Source organism: Manduca sexta, chromosome 22 (assembly GCF_014839805.1).
Source record: "Manduca sexta isolate Smith_Timp_Sample1 chromosome 22, JHU_Msex_v1.0, whole genome shotgun sequence".
Classification (NCBI taxonomy): Eukaryota; Metazoa; Arthropoda; class Insecta; order Lepidoptera; family Sphingidae; genus Manduca; species Manduca sexta.
Genome location: NC_051136.1, coordinates 15,796,617 through 15,822,846, shown reverse-complemented (window position 1 = coordinate 15,822,846; position 26,230 = coordinate 15,796,617). Strand labels below are relative to the sequence as shown.

Genomic DNA, 26,230 nt, shown 5'->3' with positions numbered 1-26,230 from the left:
ACAACGAATATGACAGAACACAAGGTATAATCTACAGTTAAAGTACCGTGCCCAAGAAAAAAATTCAAGTTATCGCATGTTTGTAAAATAAATACTTTAAGATTCGTATGAATACGCATAGAAAGTGTCCGATACTATTAGTGAGTTCAAAAAGTACATAGATAAAGACACGATTTAAACAATAAATATACCTCCGGATCAATATCCAGTGTTAATATTCTTGGTTCGTGAGTAGAGCTCGTCATGGATGATATGACCATTTCCTGTTTAGCGGCTGAAGATATACTATTAAGCAGAATCTCATCAACAGAAGGTAGCATTGTAGTTGTGCGTAAACTCAATACATGCGAGGCAGTGCTTTTTTCAGCATTAGGCTTATTTGTGGTAGTAGTTATACCCAATGTACTGCTTAAAAAATTAAGTGCCGATGAAGATATCTGGAATTACGAAATATTATGTTACGCCTTTGCAATGTTACCCGAAAAGCGTTTGTGGTGCGAAAGACATGCAAAGCGTACAGATACCAACATGCCCGATTTCATGCGCACACTTTGCTCCAGAGATGCTGCTGCAAGTTTAAAACAAGCCCCAAAGCACAGCGTTCAAGCGTAACAACGTAAAGTCAATACCGTAGGTTGTAGGTTATTTACAGTGTCGGTGGTTAATTCTGTTCCGTTATTTGATGTGTCGGCGGATGTCACAGTATTATCAGAATTAGTGGATACTCGGATGGGGTTAAGCCGCGGTTTGACAATGGCCGGGTTGTTATGGATGGGGCTGTATGGATTCCTCAAACTCCATGGACTGATTGGTAGTACGTCAATTTTTTGCATGACTCTTGGCACTCTAGTTCCGTTCGGGAATTTACGTATTATTGTGTTATTGGGCAGCACACCGTATACGATGAATGGACTCGCCTCTGTTAATGTTTCCAGTATGTCATCATTAGGATCTTTACGTACCACGGTATTGTTTGGTAATATTCCGAAAATAACATAATCTTTTTTCGGAATCGCGGGTGTAGCGACAACTATAGGACTAGCGGTTGTTGTGGATTGATTTGAATCGTTGGCTGGTGCAGTCTCAGCATTGTTCTGAGTTGTGATTTCTGCATCGGTTTGGGTTGTATCTATATTCATCTGTGTTGTTGTTTCTGTGTTTGATTGGGCGGTTGTTGTTTCAGTATTATCTTGCATAGTCATTTGTTCAACAGCTTCTGTGGTCGCTACAGTGTTTACATCTTGCGATCTGCCCAAATCTTGTGTTTGTTCAGTAGTTGTTACTTGAGTGGTACTTGGAAGATCAGTCGCTTTTTCAGTAGTTACTTCCGATGAAATAGTTGTAGCAACTGTTTCACCGAAATTCTCTGTTACAGCGGTAATACGAGATGATATATCTACATCGTCGGTAGTCGTTTTTAGTGAATTACCCACTGGTGTAACTGTAGTTTCAACTGACTGAATTGTTGTTGGGAAGCTATCTTCGGTAATACTAATTGTTGTTTCGTCAAGCTGTAGGGACAGTGTTGTGATAGGAAGGGGTTCAAAAATAGAAGGAATGGTAAAAGGGGTAGTAAGCATGTCACTACTAGTCACAGGAGTCTCAGTCGTTGATGTCATTGTATTTATTATGTTCGTCAAACGTGCGGATAAATTGATTTTATCAGGCGAGCTCACAATGTCAATCACGGGTGGTGCAGTTGCGATTTCATTATTATGTTGTCGTATAAGATCTTCGATCATTTTCAGAACTCTAGCTTTTTTGGACAGTACCCATAATTGAAGTGGAGAAACTTTGCCCGGGTCCTGTACTTCAAAGTCATCATTACCTTGTAATTCGAGTAAAGAGGAAGACGATGCCGATTTAATACTTGAAAGGAAAGGTGCGGGGGAGTTTTTGTTAGTAGTAGAATCAACTTGTAAATCAGCACCAATAACATTGTCAGTATTACTAATTCCACTGGGTGCAACTATGTCTAAGGAGGCAGTAGACGTAGCTGGTACAGACGATGGAGTTGTACTTAAGAGACTTGAAAAGAAACTTGGTTGTTCAGAGGTTCCCATAGTTGTTGAACTGATACCAGCTATCGTTGCCTGGCTACTTGACAAAGATTGAGTGCTATCTGTAACTGCCGCAGTGGTTTCAGTGCTATTTACAGCCTGAGTGGACGCGACAGTGGGTTCTACGGTGCTATTTACATTGTTTCCGACATTTTGAAGGATATTATCTATATTTACAGAGTCCGTATTAATATCAATATTTTCGGTATCTTTTATATCCTCCAAACTGTAGGGAGTAGTGTTAGGTGTCCTGTCAGAATTGTCAAGTGCGTTCGCTAGTCCATCTAAAGCTCTAGGAATTAAACTTTTCAACAAATTTGCCATATCTCCAGATATTCTAGATCTACTGTCGTCGTCCATATTTCGAATAATTTCTTTAATATTATTAGACAACATGCTAGTTAGTTCTGATGACACTAAATTGTTATTAGACAACAAAAGATCAGACACTGTGTTATATACCATTGTTGAGTCAGTCGTCGGCTGATTTGATGTAGGTTCAGGTGCAGTCGTGAGTTTGTCTGTTGGCGGTTCTGTATCTGAATATAATACTTTGATAGCGAAAGGTCTCCTTGCGGAGACAGGAGTGGAAGGAGTTGGGACAGGGGTTTGCGGTGTATTCACAGGAGTTACGGTTTCATCTTGAGTGCTTAGTGACGGTGTAACATTTGCCCCGACCGTACTGTTAATCACACTTGGTGTAGTCTGGACCGTGTTCTGTACAGATTTAGTAACAGTGCTTACATTGAAGGCGACAGCTGTAAAATTATCCTGATTTGGTATGCCTTGGGCACTATTTACATTGATGTTACTCACGCCGTTGAGTATTTTTGTTACGTCTGTATTAAGGATTGTACTTTTCGTAACTTCAGTTGTTGAAGAGAGTCGGGGTCTAGGTGTGGACGTAAGTATTTCAGCTAGAGCATCAAATATAGATACTGTAACTGAGGGCGAATGGTGAGACGCTTCGACATTCATAACGTGCGATGGTTTAACCAAACTCTCTGAAAGTCTCAGGTCTGCTGAGGACAAAGTCCTTCGTGTCTGAGTAAATGAAATAGCGTTCACGCCCGGCCCTAATTGCATTTCTTCTCCCTCTACCTGAAATAAGAAGTAATCTCACCCATATAAACAGAAAATATATAGACGTTGTGTATAATTGCAAAGTTTTAAATAATTGCTTGAAAGATAAACCCTCAGACAGTATTCGGAAACTCGTGCAAAGACCAAAGCCTCTTTATTATACTTGGAATCAAGATAGTGAGTACACTGAAGTGTTAGTGTCGATGAGAGAGAAAGTTTAGATGGAAATGAAGTATTATTAAAACAATTTGTAAGATTTATACAATATTTAATATCTTGTTTGTTAGTGACTTCTACACTACAAAATATAGGTACATTAGTTTTATAAGCTTATGCGTTAAGTTTATTTAACTAATGGATATATTTGTTTATCTGACTTACAATTATTTCATTATAAATTTAAAATATAACGATGTCTCTTTTGATACCTCAACGCAAAAACTTGTTATAAACAACTTTACGTTTCGTTTCAAAGAGACTTTATCAACAAAATTAATGCATTACAAACTTACAGTCTAAATTAAAATGCCAATACAAATAAATGCTCTTAATAGTACAATCTCTTTAAAACTAAACCATAACCGTTATATTACAACAGATGAGTGAATGAAATGAATGATAGTGGCCCGATAAACGGTTTATGTCAAAACTATATGATTCCATTAACCAGTTCAATGGATGGTTCATGAATGGGTGGTGTCGTCGTGACGTTCTGTCTTGACATCGACTCTGTAGTGACATCTACATCTCCACCAATGAACCAACTAGGCTCTTCTACAGACTTTGTCAACAGGTTGTCAGTGACGAAGAATTTCAGCCACGCCTTTAGCAATGAGAAACTTATTGTTACAAACATTACCGTTGCACAAATGTTGTATCATGATAATATAATTTGTACTATGTTAAACGTACAATAATGATTTCTATGAACAATTAATGGATGAACTTGTTTAGCACAGTACGAAATGTGAAATCAATTTTGATAAATAAAACGTTTGTAAGTACATTAATTTTGAATTAAATAATACGAAAAAATCATAAGAAACGTCAAAAATGATCCCACATCTTACTAATGACAATGATAATGATTATGAGGTGCAACAATGATATTCGGTATTTAGCTTATCTTAATGCCAATTGGAATAAAGGGGCTTTGTTCAATTTTGGAAAACTGTAAAGAGAAGTTGTATTACAAGTAAATTTTGTCTGTTGCACTGAAACTGAAGAAATTTTTAAGTACTTTGTTTACAGTATTTAGAATAGTCTTCATGTTACTTACAGTAGATGGTGTTATTGTGGGTACAGTGGGTTTGTAAAATGGTTTATCGAGATACGAAGCTCGATATTTAGAACTAAACCTGCTTTTAGGTCTATCCGGCTCAGGAGTAATCTGTGGAATTAGGTCAAGTGGCTTAAATATATGTCTTAAACGTTTTTGAAAAGGTATTCAATAAATTTTCGAAGAATACTCACTCCATTAGTGGAAGCTTCTGTAGTTTTGGAATAAGTCTCACTGAATTTTCGCACATGCTTATCTCTAGGCTTCGGTGTGGTTACATCATTATCTTCATCTAAATCTTTAGACTTTGTACGTTTACGGCCATATTTCCTAGTATAGAGATTCCTCACTGGAGGAGTGGCTGTTGAGGATCCTCTTTCTTTATCTTTCACCAACTTAGGGTTCTGGTCTTTGTAATTAGCATGGTATTTATATCGGTCAGATTCGACTTTTGCTTTACCAGAAGGTGGAACGGACACATAAGCCATATTTTCAGACTCTTGTGCCATATCAGGCATATTCACGCTATTATTTTTAAGAGATTCTCTGCTATTGACGGCAATTATAATTTCTTTCTCTTTATTTTCAGCTTGCGGTCCTGTTGCGACGACATTATCTTCGTCCGGATTTTTTAATAAAGTAAATATTAACGGCGTATCTGCAGTGTCTTCTCTTTTCTTTTGAACTGTTTCTACATTTACTTTTGTTATGGACTCCGTTGTAGATGTCGTATCATTTTTAAGATTATTCCTTAGACGTGAGTAATAAGATGTCCTAGGTAGTGTGGTTTTGGTTTTTCCAATGTTAGTGTAACTATTGCTGTTTTCAGTCACGACCGAGATTTCAGTACTCGTACTTGGGTTCTTAGCTGAGAATTTTCTGGAAAAATTCGGTGACCTGGAAATAGACTTTTTCAAGACGCCACTGTTTTCGACACCTTTGTCTTTTTCCAAATTTTCTTGTTTAGGTGCCTCTGTAGTAGATTTGAATTTTCTACTGTATTTATATGCCGCTTTTGAAGGATTTTGACTTGACGAAGAACTTGGAGCGGCTGTTGAAGATACTGATGACTTTCTATTTCTAGCAGTATACGTTCCCCGTGGCCTGTATTCTGATTTTTTTTCTTTTGATGCATCGGGAGCTACAGTTGTCTCTGCAATTTTGTCTTGATTCTTGACTTCCTTTTTTTCCTCCTCTGCCTTTTGCTTCCGAAGCTGCAACATTCATTTTAATGAGTGATTTTTTAACAGTCTGTAGATGGCAATATTAAAACATGTTTGGTTATGTGAGTTTAGTTAAAAGACATTTAGAAGGACGGGAATTCTAAGTGTGGACCTAAAATATAAGATTTCGGTGGTCATTTAAAGTGACCCCGGTAAATTACCCTTGAATATTTATTTTCAGCTGGACCAGTAAGAGTGGACTGTAGTGAAGGAGTGTAGGTGTTGTATACTTTTTGTGACGCTTTCACGGACAAACTCTCGCTGGATGGAGAGCTCGCTTGTGTCTGAAAAATTTAACGAATCGCCAATAAAAATTTTGATAACATTCAGCATTGTGAAGCAGTTGGTAGCCAATTCGACATTTTAGTAAGGAAAAAGCAGTTGTGTTACAGTTTCAATATTCCACGATTGTGTGAAAAATTGTAATAGTATTTAGCAGGCAATTGTAATGTTATTACTAGGAGGCAGCTGGTGTTAGCCTTTTTCGTAGGGGTCAGTTTCCTTTCCAACTTACCGACGCATTTTTGGCTTGTATTAATGCTTTAAACGTTTCTGGGTAATTATCGTCGTCATTTATTTCGTCCGTGGCTTGCCCCGTCGGTCCCGATGCTGAGGGTTTCAAATTCGGTTTTCCTCTTCCCAATGGACGTCTCACTACCTTAGTGACTTTGATAGTGGTCGTCTTCGGTTTGTTAGCCTCGGTACTCTGCGAAACAAGCCTTTCAATAATGGGGGCGAATGTTTGAACTTCAGGTTGACTAGTACCACCTTTAATGTGACTAGATTTGACAACTTCGTTTGTCGCTGTCAGTCCATCGCCAGTTAAGTTTGTGTCCGTTTCAGATGGGCGCGTCCTGTATCTTAGTTTCCTTGAGTTTCTCAAATCACCGGTTCTGGCTGTAGTAGGTTCTTTGTCAGAAAATGACAAACTGTTTGTCGTCCCAGAACCGTCTAGGTCAAAGGATTTTGTGTTAGTTCGAGCGTTAATACGTCCACGACCTCTTTTGGGAGCCACGCTTTCGGTCGTTTGAACTATCGATATGGAGCTCCGTCTTCTGAATTGGGTCGTAGCAGTATTTTCTTCTTTAGGTACTATTCTAGAAATATCGTCCAAGTTAGAGTTAATAATTTCTATTTTACTTTCGTCGATAATCGGTGAAGAGATTTCTATGGGAGCTGGGGTCGGTTGTGCCGGTCGCCTGCTAACTGGTCTCGATCTGCTTCTGGCGACATTTTCTTTGGCTACCGCAGGCTCCGTTTTCGCTTCGATCTCGGTTGGCCGATTACGCGTTCGACTTGAAGTCCTTCTCGAATCGAATCGTTCGTTGTTTGCTTGTGGTTGTGGTGTTTCCGAAGTGGGTTCTACGGGCCTATTCCTGAATCTCGATCGGACGTTATCACGCGCAGTCGAGGTTTCCTCCCGTCGCCTGCTGCCTCTCGACCTGAAGTTAGGTTGAGCATCGACTGGACTCGCTACGCTGTTTTCGTCCGGAGATGATGGTGCCGGCAATCTTCTGCCAACTCGTGCGGCTCCTTCCACCTGTAAAGGAAAGAAAATGCTTAATAATTTAATTAATTCCATATGCCTATAAATTAACGCCTCGCAAATTAGGAAAGATTTATAATTTTTAATTGCTTTGAATGACGAGACGAGCTTGCTGTTCGTCTGAAAGTAAGTGATACGACCGCCCATAAACTGTAGAAACACCATCCAACTCTTTGAATTACAAAGTATTTTTTGTATATTCCACTGCGCTGGCCATTCTGAGACATGATTCTGAGATATTGAGTCTTATGAAATGCAATTCGAAGATGAATTATGTAAACATGAAAATTATGTCGTTTGTAGTTAACATTGCTCTAAACAATAAAGACGATTATGTTGAATCAAATTACTAATCCGCGTAACGTAATGACCATATCTAAAATAGAAAGTGCCGTGTGTAACTGAACAATGCATTCTTATGAAATTTCTTGGATCTGCGGTAATGCATTCAAACAAAGAAAGGGCAATGGATTCAAACAATGCTTGGACTGTGATGAGCTGATGTCATGTCTGATTATTTCTTAACCACCTTGAAGTATTTAATTCCAAATTATGTCTATCTAAACATTCTAAACATCATTTATCTTGTTCCCGAGCAATCATTCACAGAATCAAAAATAAATTCACCTTCCCAAGACCTTTTGTTATAATGGGACAAACAATTTGTTCGCTTGACATTTGTAACAACACTGACAATGTCCATAACAAAAATCCTGTCTGAATGTACTTGCTAATCTTCAATCTAACCTTCAAGTAACATATCAATCAATTACAAAAGAAACTCGAGCGAATCGTGTCCACCAATTTCACGTGTGGCTGGTCACAGAAGTGCAGGATGTTGGGTATCAAGTAACCCCAAACGATGACGGTTTTTTATGAAGTTAATATGCTTTGTTGGTGGTAAGATATTTGTATCCGCTCGAGTAGAGACCATGTACACAAGGTGTAAAACCCGCCATAGTGGCCACCTTAACTTTAAGTATTTTGCGTTCCGGTATCAAAATGTGTATACCTGGTTTTAAACAAGCCGGCATAATTATATCGACTGGCGAGGGATACTCGTCAGTCGACACTCTAGATCCGAGTCCGCTTATCATTAGGTCCAGTGGAATCAATTTCCCTTAGCCCAGTAATAAATAGTCTACTGCCTGTTTTGGGTTGTGAACCGCGAGATCCATAGCTCAATACAAAGATAAGAAAAATTCAGTCATATTTTTAGTTGCGTGGCAGACTCGCAATAAATGCACTAAACGACGATACATACAGACCTCTTCCCGCTGGTACCTTTATATCAGGAACTATCATAAATTTTGATCTTACATGATACCCCTTAGTATATATTATGTACACATTTAAATCTTAGTCTGAGTATATCCTTTCACACGCTCATCACTACACCACGGAGATCTATTATAAAATGCATCATTTGTACTAAAAACACGTAGTAATACATCATTATGTTAAACGATAGAGCCGACTTCCATTCTAAATCAGCTCTAATGCGTTTTTAATTCGACAATAGCTGTTGTGACGCAATATTGTGTTAGATGAGGTGTAAATATATCAAAGTATTGTTCGAAAATACAAATAGATACATCAAAATTGTAAGGACACTGAGAATTATAATTATTAAGTTTGCAATAATATAATTTATATAGGATATGCTTTGAGAAATCCCAACGAAGAAGCTTATATGATTAAAATCGTTACGATAAATTATCGCGTGTAATTGTCTCCAATTTAACACTCTTTCTTTTGCGACTCTCTCCTTGGTGGATAATGTTTTTAGAACTACAATCAGGGATACAATCATCCGCAAAAGTAGCTGAAAATATTAAAAAGAAACTTCTAAAGGATTCTACACATCAACTTTCAGCGAATTCATTTTTACTTCATATAAAATAAAGTTAACCCTCTGAAGTCTATATTACTGAAGAAACAACGTAAGTTGATACGGAGATATTTTGAGTTTGTTCAGCTACTTTTGAGACTGTACAAAAAACAATGATACATAAAGTACAAAATCTGCAGTCATCTGTACTTTGTCGTCTTTCCGTCAACGTACACCCAGCACAATAATCGTTACTCCAATAATAAATAAAACCACATATCTACAAAATATAACCTATAGATCAATTGAATGATAATTTTATTCAATATGGATTTACTGCATATTGTGGAGATCAGATTTCTAACTTTATCCCCTTATCAGTTGACCTAAGGGCCAATCACCTCATATATTCAAAGTGAGAGGTCCATGTGTGGACTGCGAGATAATGTGAGAGCATAGTGATAGGCGGTAGCGATAGCGGACGGGGGTTTAATACTATAATTATACATGTAATAAAATCAGCCTTTCATATGTATGAAATCACTAAAACTAAATAAGATAAGAGCCGGAAAGCAATGATTTTAAGCAAATGAGCCTCAGATTATATCGCTTACCATCAAGCGAACGGCATGCTCGTCTCGTCATTCATTGCAATAATAAATATGAATATCACTAATCTGTACATAAAAGTAGTGCGGAATTTCATTTGTATCTTTAAGACAAAAAAAACATAATGATAACTTCCAACCAATTCATGACATTATTTCTAAACCATATAAAATGTTTTCACAGTACAAACTAAATCGCTATCCGCCACGCTTGTATTACCAAGTTAGAGCCCTTACAGAAACCCTAAGTCCGCATGGCCTTATTCGCCAGTAGGTACACACGTGTTGCTTATAACATGCGTTATTAAGCCTATAAAATATGTTACTAAAGTTAGTACTCGTAAATTACCTAATGAGCTCAGAATCGGAAGTTAGGTCAAGCGCGAAGAATGGGTAAGTAACTCTTTTTTGATTCAAGAATATTTAAATATTCCAGGAGGTAATAATAATAATAATAATATCAGCCCTATATTATATACTTGCCCACTGCTGAGCACGGGCCTCCTCTACTACTGAGAGGGATTAGGCCTTAGTCCACCACGCCGGCCTAATGCGGATTGGTAGACTTCACACACCTTCGAAATTCCTAAAGAGAACGATAAATTCACAAAGAATACATACATGATTTTTTAGAAAAGTCAGAGGTGTGTACCCTTCGGATTTGAACCTGCGGACATTCGTCTTGACAGTCCGTTTCACACCCAACGAGGCTTTCGCCGCTTAATGAGGTAGTGTGATTTAAGGTAGCCCAGTTCCTAAATAGCCCACCATTCATGTTATTGCTTTGTATTGTAGTGCAAAAACATAATACGATTTTTGATAGTTCTTTTATTACTATTTTTTTTTAACAAATATGTTGCAATTTAATCCAAGATTTTTTTGCATTTCTATGAAACGTTTTTATGTAGATTTTAAAATGAAGTGGGCTATCAGTGGTTCAATAATATTACGTAGTTATCTTATGATTCAGAGGAGAAATATTACTGTTTTTAAATCAATAAATCTTATTGATTGCATTTTTTTACAGCATAAATTCGGAATCTGGAATTTGTGCTCGACATGGCGATAAGCTCGCCTCCTATCACATAATGGAACAGAACAAATATGGCGAAAACTGGGATTCATGTTCGCACCTCTATTAGAAGGATAACGGCGTCATTTGTTTTTAATTATATGTACATGTAGAGATTCATTGAAATCACCAGTTATTGGCAATCTTGCATAATATATAATGTTTACGCTTTTATTGAGGATAAAATGTATTTTTAACTGACTCATGACTCAAAAAACACATTATTAATACTTGGTTAAAATACGGATTATTTTGATTATTGTCTTAAGTATATATTCGACATGCGTAATTTCATGGAATCAATTATTTTTCTCACACGTAAATTATATTAATGTAGGCCGAAGTTTGCTTCAACTCTTTCGCAACCAACCAGTCACAGCTTTTTGTACCTAATTACAATTTCACAACGATTCAAAATTAAATTCTCGTTACGTCGAATAATATTTTCGTGTAATTTGTAATATGTAATTTTTATTCGAATTTTATGATAAAAATCGCATATTTAAGAACAAGTTTGATTATTTGCATTTTTATTATCTATTTCTTAATCGTACATGCTATTTATCATAGACGATAATATATCTACCTACACGGCAACAGAATTTTGTCAAAAATTTACTGTAAAAAAAATCTTAAGTGGCTTATTTTTAAATTCAAAATCAAATAACACCTACTTTAAAACACCATCGAGTTTACAAATAAAGTGTAAACTGCGATCTCTGAGAGCAACACATTGACATCTGAACCATCTGTAAATGAGCCATATTTGGAGCCGTTGGTAAATTTCGCAACATTTCACAAATTCTTATGTTTGGCGACCTTGCACGCCAGTGGGCTTGGTTGCTATTGTCACGACCGAATCTTACCAAGCCGCGATACCTGTGACAATCCAATTGTAAAGCTGAATACACATGGATAATTTTGAAAAAATATAATGATTAAAAAAAAATTAAAAAAAATAAATCTATAATCCGCCTTTGTATATACGTATCTTTAAGTAATAACTACGTAAAGTTGTATAAACATATTGTCATGTGCTCTTTGTCTAAGAAGTTTGTCTTTTAAAGGTACGCCTTCGTCATTACTTATAGTAAATTATTTCGAAAATGTTCATATAAAGCTTTATTCAAAATGCCACATAATATTACCCGGTAATTATTATTATTTCTAGTTATTAAAGGAGCAAACCTGCATATCGAGTATAGATGCAAAAAAAAACAATACTGCCGAAAGAAAGTTTATTTGAAAAGGAGATATTCGTTGTTTACATATTGCTATTGAAAAGCTTTTTGACTTGAGCGACATTTTTTTTTGAGAGACTAAGTTTCATACATATTTCTTTTTTTTGTGTTTTTATAAAATCTCGCCAATGTGGCTTCACTGCACTTGATGTTAAGCGAAGTATAGCCCAAACAAAGCGCTGACCAGCAAAAGATACAAGCATCCCCAGTCGGCACAGTCATGCCGGCCTACATAATTGCTTCTTCACTTAAGCGACATTTCTTATGAAAAATATTAACTAGGTTAATAAAATATAGAATATGAGCACTTGATTCTATATTTCATTAACATAGTTAATGTTTTTCGAAAAAATAATGTCGTTTAAGTCAATTAGCCTTTTTCTGTCCATATTATTTCTTCCATTTCTTAAATGCATCGGTCTTTAACCTTAATATCTTGCATGATCGATTACTCCAAGGTCATCTTGACGCCCAAGAACAATAGAATTACTTCCTTTGGTAGTTCACTCCCAACAATCAATTCAAGTGAAATTAAATATACATTATCTATGTGTATACAAGCTCGTAACACAGTATTTAAAAACTTACAACAAATAAATCATACGAAACCGCGTTACTTTTAAGTATTCTTGGATCTACAATGAAGTTACTGATGATGGAACACTCGCACTCTTGCCTATTAATATAAACCAATAAGATCAGATCCTTTATTATGATCTCCAGCATCCCAAACACACGTTTCTACTTTCTTATCCGATATTTTGATATTTTTGTAAAGATTTCCAGACAATTTCTTATTTAAAGTGTCGCAGTGGACTTCTAAAGACTGATGGTTATAACAATACTTCCGTGATTACTCTAAAATTATTAATAAAAGGAAAAGATCACTTAACATCACGTGACCTACAATTCTTCTGTTCCCCTAAACTATGAAAATTCTCTAGCCTACACGGTGACGTAGCATAGTTGGGGTGGCCCTTTTAGGGGGACGGCAAAAGTCTAAAATAAACCCTTTAAGAAACTTAAAATTTTATGAGCCTACTTTATCAATGTTAAATACAATGTTGCAAATATTGTGCACTAGCCTTTATAAAACAAGGTCAACAATTGGACAGTAACTAGTCATAACCGTTTGTCGATTACTATAGATTAATTTTACTATAGGTGTTTTATTTTGTTGATTTTTATAACTATGAATCTGGATGTATTGTTGAATATTAAAAGAAGACAGTTTTGTGTGTTTATATTATTGGTTTCATGAATTTTAGCTTTCATACTCGATACCTACCCTTCTCTCAGTTGTGATGCAACTGCAGCATCCAACGTTAATCGATCCGTGATGAAGTAAGTCTGTGATTTTACCCGAATTTCTTATCCCGAATAACTAATTGCACTTTAAAACGATGAATTGGAATTTAAATTGTCCAATATAAAGCTCAAAGTCAATTGTACAGCTCCAATACGCCATCACTAAACCAATACGCTTATTAAGCTACAAATACCTTGTCAATATGACTACAGAATACGATGAATATAACAGAGAAAATTTCTATACAGCCTCGAGCAATACTCTGGCTTCGAATCCGGCTTACAGAGGGAATGCAACAGATATCACGTGACATAAAAACCTTAAAATCAATGCACTTGTATAGTAGCAAAAAATGTTTGAAAACTTAATGAGGCGTGAAATTAACTCCGGGCGTTGTGAGCTAAGTATTTTTAGTGTTTGTGTTTCAATATTTAATGAACCAGAGTAATGTAGAATGTTTAATATTAACTGATATATCTTACTCGTACTAATATTAGAAATGCGAAAGTTTTGTGATGATGTTTGAGTTTTTTTTAATAAATGGCGCTGGCGTCTTAAAACTTTTCTGCCCGGAAAGGCTTTTCCCGGCAGAAATTAAATTACTCTTAATTAGTTTTTTTTTAAATTACTCGCGGACCATAAACAGTAAAAAAATTGAATTTGTATTGCATGACGACACACCATCGCCATAAAATGTTAAGTCTTACGATGCCCGGATAATACACTGACCACAATGTCAACACAACAAACACAAAATCAGTAAAAGTACTCGAAATCCAACGAATACTTTATACTACACAGGCACACAGAAGTTTAGGTCATTCATAACACTAATAGCGCCTTTACCTACCCTTCCAGGACCCACACGTACACTTTATAATTTATAACCCAACAAGGCCGTCAAAGCAAAAACATTTAGCAATAAAGTAAACAAACATTTACATTCAATTCATATAAAAAGCAGCCTTAGGATTTCAACTCGGCTCCGTGCAGATATTAATGTAAATTTAACCAGTACGTTACCAGTACATATCGAAATTATAATTTCCTTCGCCAACTGGCCGTATAAAGTTTAATTGGCAGGGAGTTGTCGACTCAGGTACGAACAAATCAATGTCTGCAATATGTACTAGTTTTGGGACTACGTAGGAATATGGTGCAGAACATACATACAACATTTGGGCAATAGATCTGAAAACTGATTTATTAAACAAGATTTTATATCTATATCCAGGCCTTTCTTTGTCACTTCTTTTTTGAAGCACGCTAATTCTCGAAAATTGTAAGTCTATAATTTTTGTAGCCCACTCCCTTCCTGTACTTTTTAATTCCAACTCTAAAGGTCCTTCCATTAGGCGTCTCAACGTTCCTCACGCGTCATCAAAGTAAAATCCATTGGTTTTCCACTCAGTGCCGAATTTATATTTTTCATGAGTGTAGGCCACTTTATTTCCGCCGCCCCATGTAGATAGGTTTATATATGTATGTACTATGTATATATGTAGGTTTCTAAAATACTTAATAATTTCCCATTTGTTTGCACTATGAAAGGCACTAAAGTTAAATAAACGAATGATTCATTAAATCGATTGAGCGTTCTCCGAAATCTGCCGCCCCTAAGAGGCTGCCGCCCATAGGCTGCGGTTTATACGGCCTATTTACAAATCCAGTACTGCTTGCACTATAGGTAACAAATGTCTACGTTAATACTTTCAAGTGATGATTGACATTTATTTACTTGGGAACATACAATATTTTCCTTCTTATAGGTTAAATTAGTGGCTAATGGTTACGAATTATGATTGATAATATGTTAAATAATTTAAGAGAACAATTCACGAAACACTAATACTGGTTTTTAGGAAGAATATTTGCTAAAGTGTCGCCATCTATTATCCGTACACCTGAGTTTTACCTGACTTCAATGCAATGTCAATTTACGTGTAACCAAGTCCTATAATAAACTCACAAACTTTACTTATTATACTTGTAAAGTATCCGTGTTGAATATAAATAGCCTTATAATAAATACACTGGGATTTAATAATTCACGCCTTATAAGACTAGTGGTGACGCACTTGGTTCTGAATCGTAAAGTCCTAGGTTTGATTCCACGGTTGGGTAACTCAATTTATGTAAATTTCAAGTTGCCTAAGATAAAAAAATCCTCGACATAGCTAAGGCCCGTGGGGTAATGCTATAAAAATATGAATACAATTTCTCAATTCTTCTCTTTTAAAAATCAGTCAAGAATTTCAAATGATGACAGTCCATGTGCGTTATTGTGTTAGATTTGCGGTATTGTACTGCGTAGATCTTAGATTCGACCTCCGGGTCAGGTAATATTGAGCTTATCTTCTTAGCATTAAGTCTGAAACTGTAAATGATAACTCGCAATAGACATACCTCTATTACATACTAGCGACCCGCCCCGGCTTCGCACGGGAGCAATGCTGATACTAAATACACTACAGAAAAACTGTAAACGTTGTATATAAAAACATAGCGGCCCGCTCTGGCTTCGCACGGGTATAACATAACAAAATAACAGTATTTCTCCACTATTTAATGAATGTTATTATACATATAAACCTTCCTCTTGAATCACTCTATCTATTAAAAAAATCGCATCAAAATCCGTTGCGTAGTTTTAAAGATTTAAGCATACAAAGGGACATAGGGACAGAGAAAGCGACTTTGTTTTATACTATGTAGTGATAAGTTACCATCTGACAAATATTGGTGGGTCTCTCTACCCAAAAAATAAAATGCATAATGTTTATGTTTTATGGTTAGACACACGGCCTCACGATAAAAAAACCTCAACCAAAACAATTGACACTACTTGTTTATTAAAACTGTGCACGCGAAATAGGCATAAATCATTCCGAACCATTCAATAAAACAGTGTACTAGATAAAACGCCTTGGGAAAAACCCGATACATTCTCCATCATGCACAATCTTCGGTGATTTTAATAAAGCCTTTCCTATCTAGGATCTAGAGAAATAAGGCTAGATTTATATTGATGTATTTAATGGTTATGGTTGTTCCCACGCATTGCAGTCCGTTTGTTGTCATTGGAAAATCCAATATTGGTTAAAATTATTCTAACTTAAAGGCGTTATTCTGGCTTATTTCAATCAATTTAGTTAGGTGCAAAGATAACGGATTCGCTTATAAATTACTAGTTTTTGTCATAGTTGCAATCGTTATGCCGGCACAAACACGTCGTAATGTAACTTGGATAAAGCAATCATTTATTCAAACTTATTGAAATAGGTACTTAATTCATTTTCACCAGCAATAGTAAATAAAAAAACATAATATTTTATTGAAATCGCAACGCGAGTAAATCTAGGTCATTTCGAATCGTTTCTGTTAGGTATAAAATACTATACGCTTAAATATATTTACAATTCTATTCACTCTGACAAGCGTTGTTCTCAAATCACAATCAATTAAGTTTCAAAGATAACAAACAAAACGTTATCTATATATTTTTTTTAATTTAAATAATAATTCAAAACAGACTGCATTACATAACAGTAGAATTTAAAATCGAATGACATAAAACTGGCCAGTCTTATCAATTGTAGCTTACTGTAGTGGTCCAAAGGACCTTGGTTAAAATGAACAAAGCTGTTTGCAGGCAGCAATAATTAATTTCATTCTATGACTCAGTTTCATGTATAAGAGCGAGGCCCCATTAGTGCGTTGCGCTGCGTTGCGTCGTCGCAGCGTCGCCGCTGCGTCGTTTTCCATACATTTTTTATGACATGCCCCATTAGACCGTTGCGTCGTCGCGCGCGACGTTTCAACGGATCGACGGACAAGAGACGAAGCGGGGAGGGTGATGCGCTGCGTTGTCGGAGCTCCGCTGCGCCGACGGACAGTGATGCACTGCTAGAGGAGGAAGCTAGAACTGAGACGCAGCTGCGTCGGCGTGCATACCCTCTTGCGTTGCGTTGGCGCAGCGTCAACGCAACGCAGGTGTGGCATACAATGCGTTGTTCCGTTGCGATGACGCGACGCAACGCAGCGCAACGCACTAATGGGGCCTCGCTCTAAGGCATTATATTTTTTGCCTTAACTAGTAGCGCCATCTATTAATCTTGTCGGTAGATTAAAGTTGGACATAAATGCGATAAGAAACTCAAACAAATGTTCATAAATTTCATGTATTTTTTTCTATTCCTAAAAATTAAAAATTAATTAAATTTAATGGCCAAAAGAAAGTGACGGTTAAACAAATCTAAAGTAATAAAGACATTTAGATTTCATCACTATACAATACATTTGTTCATTACTAGAAATTGAAAGTATCTATTAATATCAAACCGATCTACAAATTTTACAATAACCAATCAATTATCAGGTTTATGCTTGTCCCAAGTACTTTCAAGCGGCCTACAAAAGTCAGGAAGTGATTTGAAATTTAAAGCTAAGACAAACATTAGTACACTATCAAATATTTCTAGAACAAACTGAACAGCAACGAGATAGGATAAAGAAACTAGGAATATATGTTTCAATTTACTGCAACATGAAATTTTATTACAGAAATGTAAATTACTACGACAGGAAAGTAATGAAAGCTGTACTTGCTATGTATTAGTAGTTTAATAGTATCATTCTTTCGCGGCTGTCTTTGGGGTTTTAAAATAACATTTCAAAACCCCAAACACAGCATGTAATATGCTCATTAAATTGGCCATATAAACCAAAGTCCCACTGCCGCGTGTGTCTGAAAGCGATAAACTCAAAATACTCCTAAATTTTAATCAGATTCGGTATGAAGGTAATTTGGTATCTTGGAAAGGACATAGGGTATTTCTATCTCGGAAATATATTGCAGGACGGAAAAACTCTTTCACACGGTAAAGTCGCGAGGAAAAGCTTTTGGTTATACATAATTTAATTTTGAAAACCTTTCCTTCGTTCTACGAGTAATATTAATATGAATAAACTATAGACAAGCCCAATATATTCACAATCAATAATCATGTTTATTGATTGTGAATATAAGACTCACCTATCGCCATATCGAGCACAAATTCTCATCCTTAGATCGTCAAGTATTCATCTAATCGAATAGTTATTGAACGAATCTTGGAATTGAACCCACAACTTGTTTTACATCCTGAACAGTGTTACTAGATCAATGAGGTAATTGAGAGGCAAATCCCATGCGTCAATAACGGACATTTCGCCTTTCACCATCCTGCGCTCGCGCATCGACACACACTCCTTATTCATATGTCGTAAATTATTGTAAGAACAAGTTAACATTTTGTAATTTAATGCAACTTCGATTGGATATAATGTGATGGAAATAAATTGTCCTATGGATATTGGGTCTGAGGCTGGGGTTAGATTATAGAAATATTATTTAAAAAATCTAAAACACACTGCGAAAAATACCATGCATTAACTATACGAGTAATACGAGCTATTGGTGTTCATCGTCGAACCTGCACCAAGCAAATATTAATATCTATCAGTCATAAAACTTGTTAAGCAGTCTCAAGTGTCAAGATTAGCACAAATGCCAGTAAAAAGCTAATAACAATCTTAAAGCTAAATTAAATTACAGTGTCCATAAGGTTACGGAGCTCAAGTGCATATGTAATTAAACTTTGATGAAGCATGAACGACCCAAAATCTAAAGAAACTACAGAAATATTGTTGGTAGTAGGACGTTTTTATATCCGCCCGGATTGCGACCACCGTACAACAATTAAAACAGTGTTTAAATACGCCATATTGCTCACGTAAGTATGTCGCGTTCTAGGATCAGCCTGTGAGTATCCGGTTTCAATAGGCCGGCATAATAGTGTCGACTACCGAAGCGTAGGTACTAATCTTATTAAAAAAGAAAGAAATTAAAATAGTCAACTGCCCAGGGGTAGTTAGTTCAGTTACTAATCTAATAGAAAAAGAAAGAAATTAAATTAATTCACTATAACGTGTTATACTAGTGACAAATATATACTTTGATCTTAGCCAAAAGGCCGAAAAACGATAGTAATGACAAATATAAATTATGGTGAACCTCATTCATGAACAAAGCAATGACTAATTAAGATTAGTTACATAAATGCAGTGTGCAAAAACGAGAGTCGAACTGAAAGTTCTGTGCCTACAGCCTCGTCGGTCAAGGCGATCTCACCTATGAAAGCGGGGTGAAGGGAAACCGGGGTCTGCAAGCGTATATTCACGACTTGTTAGCAGGTAGACTGAAGTAGATCATAGCACAGTGTAAGTATAATCATGATTTGGTAAGCCATGTATACATAATTAATTAGTTAATAGAAGCTTACACTTAAATGTTTAAATTAAATTATGATTAGCATACTTTAAAGCTATATTAGTATATGTATTAATATAGCTTTAAAATATATTATAATATGATATAGTGTTAATAAAATATACATATTGTGTAATGTCAAAATATGCTAATCATATCATGGTAATTAATACATTTACTGAATTTTTATAAAATAATAAATAAAATGTTGAACTAACCTGTAATTTAGAAACATACATTTAAATTATTATTCACATAATGTTAAAGTATGTTTTTTTTTAATTGATAATGCTTTACCATTAACAATTATCATTAATAAAGTATTTTTATTTTCCTTGAGTATTTCAGATGTATTGTAGTTATAAGCATTAAACAGCTGATAAAATCAACTTTTTATAAAACAAATAGGAGTTAGAATACATTAAAGATTGAGAGCTAGCATTTTGTATACATACAATAACCATCATATTGACAATTACTTCAATAATAACAGGGACTCAACTAATCTTTAATGACTCAAGATTGTCTGTGTGAGACTGTGGCTTCGACGTTTCACATTCTGCCAACTTACCAAACTTGTCATAAAATGGATAATTTTGACATTTTATTCATATTATTCTAAAATAATAATTATTTTAATAATCTTAACGTTTATTTTTGCGGGATAAGTAAATGCGTCATTGATATTATATATAGAAATATAAATTGTCCCAACTATTCCTTTATGCTTCTTCAATTATTTCTTACATTTAGCTAGGCAGGCAGTGATGTAGTAAACGATGGTTCGATTATCCCCAGGCGCTGCCTGACTCCGTAGTCTCTACAAAAACCCTCCCATAATCTAAGCACTTCATCGCTTACCTATAATAAAAAGGGCATCATGTAATCGCGGAAACTCCGACATGTCCGCGAATGTCGAAAATCTATTTGACAATGCATCCATGTAATTTGCAATAATTAAACTATAATTAGCAGTATAATGGCAAGAAACGGAATGATGTGCATTGGGTAATACAATTGCGTAATTAACTTGAATAGAATGAGATGTAGCCGATTTGGTTGCAAAATGATGACATTACGATATCAATAAGATGTTTTTGTTAATATTATCTGTAATATTGAAACCTTCGTAGACCAATTAAGATCTCTATAACGAAATTAAAACGTAGATTCAAATATTTTATGATGTCAGCAAAAATAGTAGCTGTCTTTTATTCATTGGCTTAAAAACATAAGCTTAGGTCTAAATCTCCGAATAAAAACGTCGATAGCGTAGTTGGGAGTGGAACGGACTGCCGAAATAAATGTTCGCGGGTTCAAAACCTAAGGGCATGCGCCTGTGACTTTTCTAAAGTTATGTACCTTGTGATCTATCACTTGCTTTAACGGTGAAGAACTTGCATACCTGAGAAATTCTCTAAGAATTTTCAGGGCATGTGTAGGATGCCAATCCGCACTAGGCCAACTTGGGGGACTAAGGCCTAATCCCTCTCGATAGTAGAGGAAGCCCGTGGTCAGCAGTAGGACAATATAATACAGGGCTGATATTATTATATAAATCTTCGAAGAGTTGAGCAGAGTTGCATCTGAGCACAACCCAGTGCAGCATCTTAAGTCTATTTAGCGTATACTAGACTAAGATGCAGTTACAATTTCTCAAGCTTATGTCCAACCCTTGACTCCTGAGGGATCTAGATAACCATACATTCCTATACAGATAGCTAGAATTTTTTAATGCTACCACTCGTAATCAATTTCATAGGTTGATCTGGGAATCGCAAACCTTTTTAATGTTCGATCCTAAGACCCATTTGAAGCTTTATTTCATTGCCCAAATTTATGAAATGCATTACCATTACTAGAATCAAGACCGATTAGGTCACTTATATAAAGAATGATATAAGGAAGCAGGCAATTTGAGATCTTGGCAGCTTATTGCTCCTAATCGAAATACTATATAATTATAGACACGGAAATATTGACGAACCCTGCATTTTTTGCAATCAAAGCTTAGATTCAAACTACAAATTGACCTTTAGAATTAACTTTGCTCTATATTATCCCACGTATGACGAATCAAAATGATTGACTCAGTGGAAACTTTTAGTTTAATTGATAATGTCAACATTCACTTTGAAGGATATGTGATTAATGTTGTGAAATTGTAGATAATTCAAAGGTGCGCTTATTGTCCGTATTAATTATTATCATTGACTATCTGAACCAGGCATATTTGGTATACTGTATCAATAACTTGAGAGTTAGGTGTAGTTGGTAGTTGGAGAAAAAGCGGGGGGAGCTCCCTAGTTAGCATTTTTTGGGTTGCGTAAATTAAAATCTTTAAAACATTCTAACTTTAGTCCCTTATACAAGTGTGTGAGGGGGTGCGGGTGACACATGTTTTTGCTTTGTTAGAATTGCAAAATTTGTTTGCTCTGTCCTGGTACCTTTGGGCGATAAACATTGAGTCTGCCCAGAAGGCAAGCATCACACTACATCACTTACTAGAGAAGTATGTTTTTATTCCTAAATTTTTCCTAACAAACTTTCTCTCGACAGAGCGAAGTTCATAATGCAGATGTAATTGGAGCAGAAAATCACAGGCGCTAGAATTATCATAACTTTCCACCACATCCGCTTAAAGCTTTTAATAAGGGGAAATTACTGGAGTACTGTTTTTATAGTTTTGAAGCACAGTTTCACTTCAGCTCATTTGATTACCTTCGAGACGATCGCGTTTGTTGAATACAAAAGGGGACGTCAAAATTCCGATCCAAATTATGAGAAAAGTTCTTATATTTCGATACTTGTTTGCGTCATTAAGACCTTATATTTTTCTATAGCAAGTGTAGTGTTAAACATAATATTTCATAAATTGAATATCAAATATCAAGCTCGTATATAATAAAAAACAAATCAAATACTAATTCCAAAACTCCTGTACCTGTTTTAGAATACCTACAGATTTACTAGTATATTTTCCTGTTACGAATTCAATCGAAAAAGGAGTGGCAACAGTCCCTGATCACTCACATGAGAGAGGGCAGAGCTTATAAAGCTCAACTTGTTCGCGCAGATATGTCGGCAAGTGGACTGCGTTGAGTAAGCGATTGCAAATGCAGTGAACTGACCATGTGGTATATGCAATAAGCTCTAGCGTATTGATTTTTGTTTTATTTATATCATTAAAATATAAGAATAATAAAAAAATACAGTTAATTATACAAAATAATAACTTAGAGTTTTGGTTTGTCAGTACGCTCTGATATTTGTAACTTATGCGTTGATTCGAAAATAATTTTAATTATATGAAGCTACTTTATTGATTTATTTGGTAGGAGAGTCACGAACAGAAGCTAGTGTTTCATAATAATCCATAATTATTTTATTACACTGGCTACTATGATCTTCATGCCGCATCGCAATCATCCTCGCGTAATACTGCTCCGCTGTAAATGAGGCATTGTGGTAGAATCTAACCAAACTAACCCTTGTATTCAACATTTGATGTGTCCTAAAATACCAAACTTTACTATGGTGAATGTTTCATCTAGTGATATATCAAGGTCACCGCTATCTCCTCAGTGCATGACTTGCGCCGGCGCAGCTGCGTGGCGTGGCAGCGTTTATGTAACGGAGCTTTATCGGCCACCGATACGGTCTCAACGCATGGCTCGTTTAACTCATTAATAATTGTAACAATTTGGTTTACTGTTTCCGTTTCACACTATTGTTTTAGTAATCTAGATGATAGGTGATTATGACTACTCATGAACATATTGCTAAGGGAATTATGGTTGTTAAGAAGTGTTCAGACGAGAGGTTTATTGAACCTTGGAATTAGTAATCATTGGAATTTGTTAGGTCTGCAACTATCTCCTAAATTCGTATCCTTTACATGACAATTTTTCTACTAGCACTATAACTTAAGATCTCTTAATATTCCAAAGAAATCTGAAATATTTCTAGAAACAGCATGTTCCATATTAATCTGACATTTCACTTACAGACAGTAATTAAACCAACTAGAAGATTTATCTAATATTCAAATTAGTTATATGCTACATTTATTATCTCTGTTGAGTGTGGTAACCAATAGCGCATTATTGCAAGCATTTATTTTAACTCGTTCAGTTTATAATCTAAAATAAAAATATATATATTACAAGGTAACATTTTATTTATGTGTTACGTGCATCTAAATTAGTTTGGTTGTATAGTAGAGAGCCTTTATGAAACGAAAGATTGTAGGTTCAAATACCATATCTATACAAGTTTCACGGTGATATTTAAAAAACGTAAAATGTACTTTTTTTGTTTAAGATATTATACGTATATATTTTTTCCTTTTACCACCTAGTCCGAGCCCTCTTTTGTAATTAGGTTATCTTTTAGCACTAGATGTCTCTAAATAAGTGTAGTTTCAAAGGTAAATGTTAATACTCTAACTCTTAAAATGTAACTACGATCGGCCATGTGATTGTGTCACGTTCCGGGAACAGCCTATGTATATCCGGATCCAACAGGCCAGCATAATCGTGTCGACTATCGAAGAGTAATCATCTCTCGTCAGTCGACATTCTATTGGACCCCACTGCACTTACCGTCAGGTGCAGTGGTGTCACTTTACCGCGTTCGTATAAAAAAAAGCGTGACTAATAAGTAATTTTATTTTTTATCTTATTTTATTTATTAAAGTAATAATATTGACTATATTTCTTCTGTAACTGTTACTATGAGATTTGACCTCTTGATAAGTGTAGAATAATATTTGATTAATTAAACCTGAAAGTCGAATGAACGCCTACAATGACACTGCGAACTATTCCGCTGCCGGAACTAAGAATGGTGACAAATTTGCACGGAACTGAATTAATTACCTTCAGACTTTGTCAATTTTAGCTGGTAAAACTTTATAAAATTTTGATAGGACTGAATTGAGAACATTAGATGCCTCTATATGTGCATGCATATTTTAAATAAGGACCATATGGGTAAATATAAAATCCTAAAACATAAAGGAAAACTGTCTTTGCAGTCAGAAGTTTATTACGCTCTAGGCCCTCTGCTGGGCGGCAAAACTAGATAATGCACGGGTATCTGTGGATGCAGTAATTGCACCATTACCTAGAAGAACACTTGAAATTCAAGAAAAACTTGACTGCCTCGGTGGCGTAGTTGTATTGTGTACGCAGTACGAGCTCGACTAGGATGCTGAGGTTCTAGGTTCGAAACGAATGACAAAAAAATATTTGTGACTTTTTCCATCTAGAAAATTACTCGGTCCTAGCTCGTTATCAGGAAGTTGGCGGTGTGATACCTTCGTGCCTCGGAAAGCATTTAATGATTGGTTCTACTCCTGATACCTCTCCGGTCATGTCGGTTTGTCGTCTTATCGGACTATGAGAGTGAAGGAACTGAACGTGCACTTGAGTATTGCGCACACACTTGCGCACTATAACATCTCGTGGCTGATCTCCGTTGAGATTGGCTGCCGAGGCCGAAATTCGGCTAGGAGGGATTCATTAATTCCTTCAAGAACAAAGTCTATTAAATTCAACCGTACCAATTTAAACATAAATAAATGTCTGGCAAATGCAATAAACCTCATACACATGTACAATTTACATACGATTACTGCAAGTATATATAAATCAAAGTAATTAAATAAAAATAATATACTTACATCGCGATTGCTTCCTTAATTCTAAATCTAGTACTTAGTGCTTACACGGCTATCTAGATGGCTACTATTTAAATATCTAATGCTACACGACTTCCGTAATTATGTTACTGATAAAGTATTATTATTACTTTTTAATTCCAAATTGCACTGAGAATAATATTCCAAACAGCACGGGCTACCTCTACTTCTACGAAGATTTATATCAATATGAATATTATTTATACTTATATTAAATAGGAAAGTTCGTAGATCTGTAGGGGCTACTACTGAAACTACTGAATTTATTTTGAAAATTATTTTACATATAGAAATTTACATTACTCTTGAGTGCCATTGGCTTTTATATCTCCTAAATCAATATTTTTAAATTGAATCACATAATATCGGCTTGTTTATAAGGTTCTGCATGACCCTAAAAATTACCTTAAGTAAGTAAGTAGGTAAGAATGGAACGACAACAATAGCCTGATTTATATAATAGTGAATGTTAAATAACACAATAACCAGGACTTCCCGTATTGTCAATTTCACGTAACATTTTTAATGAACCTTACAACCTATTGCATTTTTTTTCCTTAAAACAAATGGATCACTGACTAAAAATGTTCATAGATTACCTAACAATATTTAAATTATAGATATGCACTGAGCCAGCGTTTTTCTTTTTTTATAAGAGCATGGCAGAGCGTGGTGGATTAAGTCCGAAACTCTCTCAGTAGTAGAGGAGGCCCGTGCTCAGAAGTGGGGCAGAATATAATACAGGGCTGGTATAATGATAGAAGTAAGCTCAATCACAACATTTAGTCCCTCCGAAGCAATTCTCGTGCGCTCAGTCTCCACAGCGAATGCACGCCTATGCACGGGGCAACATTTGTCGTGTCCATAGGCACACAGTTAAGTGTGTATACCTCATGGTTGCTAATTCATATTGTGGCCTACTGGGGCTCGCGAACGTTTCCTGGTATTCTCCCTTCCTTCCATC

General features: G+C 35.7%; 1 protein-coding gene across 6 annotated transcripts in view; it reads right to left on the bottom strand.

Moving 5' to 3' along the window:
• LOC115448633 (mucin-17) overlaps positions 1–26,230 on the bottom strand; it is a 100,308-nt gene that overhangs the window by 9,473 nt on the left and 64,605 nt on the right. For 3 of the 6 annotated variants that reach the window (XM_037441382.1, XM_037441386.1, XM_037441384.1), the window contains exons 2-6: positions 6,160–7,185; positions 5,807–5,929; positions 4,617–5,636; positions 4,423–4,533; positions 630–3,161 (exon numbers count right to left, since the gene is read on the bottom strand). In XM_037441382.1, the coding sequence (XP_037297279.1) occupies positions 630–3,161; positions 4,423–4,533; positions 4,617–5,636; positions 5,807–5,929; positions 6,160–7,185 (4,812 nt within the window). Of the gene's footprint in view, positions 1–191; positions 438–629; positions 3,162–4,422; positions 4,534–4,616; positions 5,637–5,806; positions 5,930–6,159; positions 7,186–26,230 lie in introns of all 6 variants that reach the window. The other 3 variants (XM_037441383.1, XM_037441385.1, XM_037441387.1) reach the window with 3 other exon arrangements.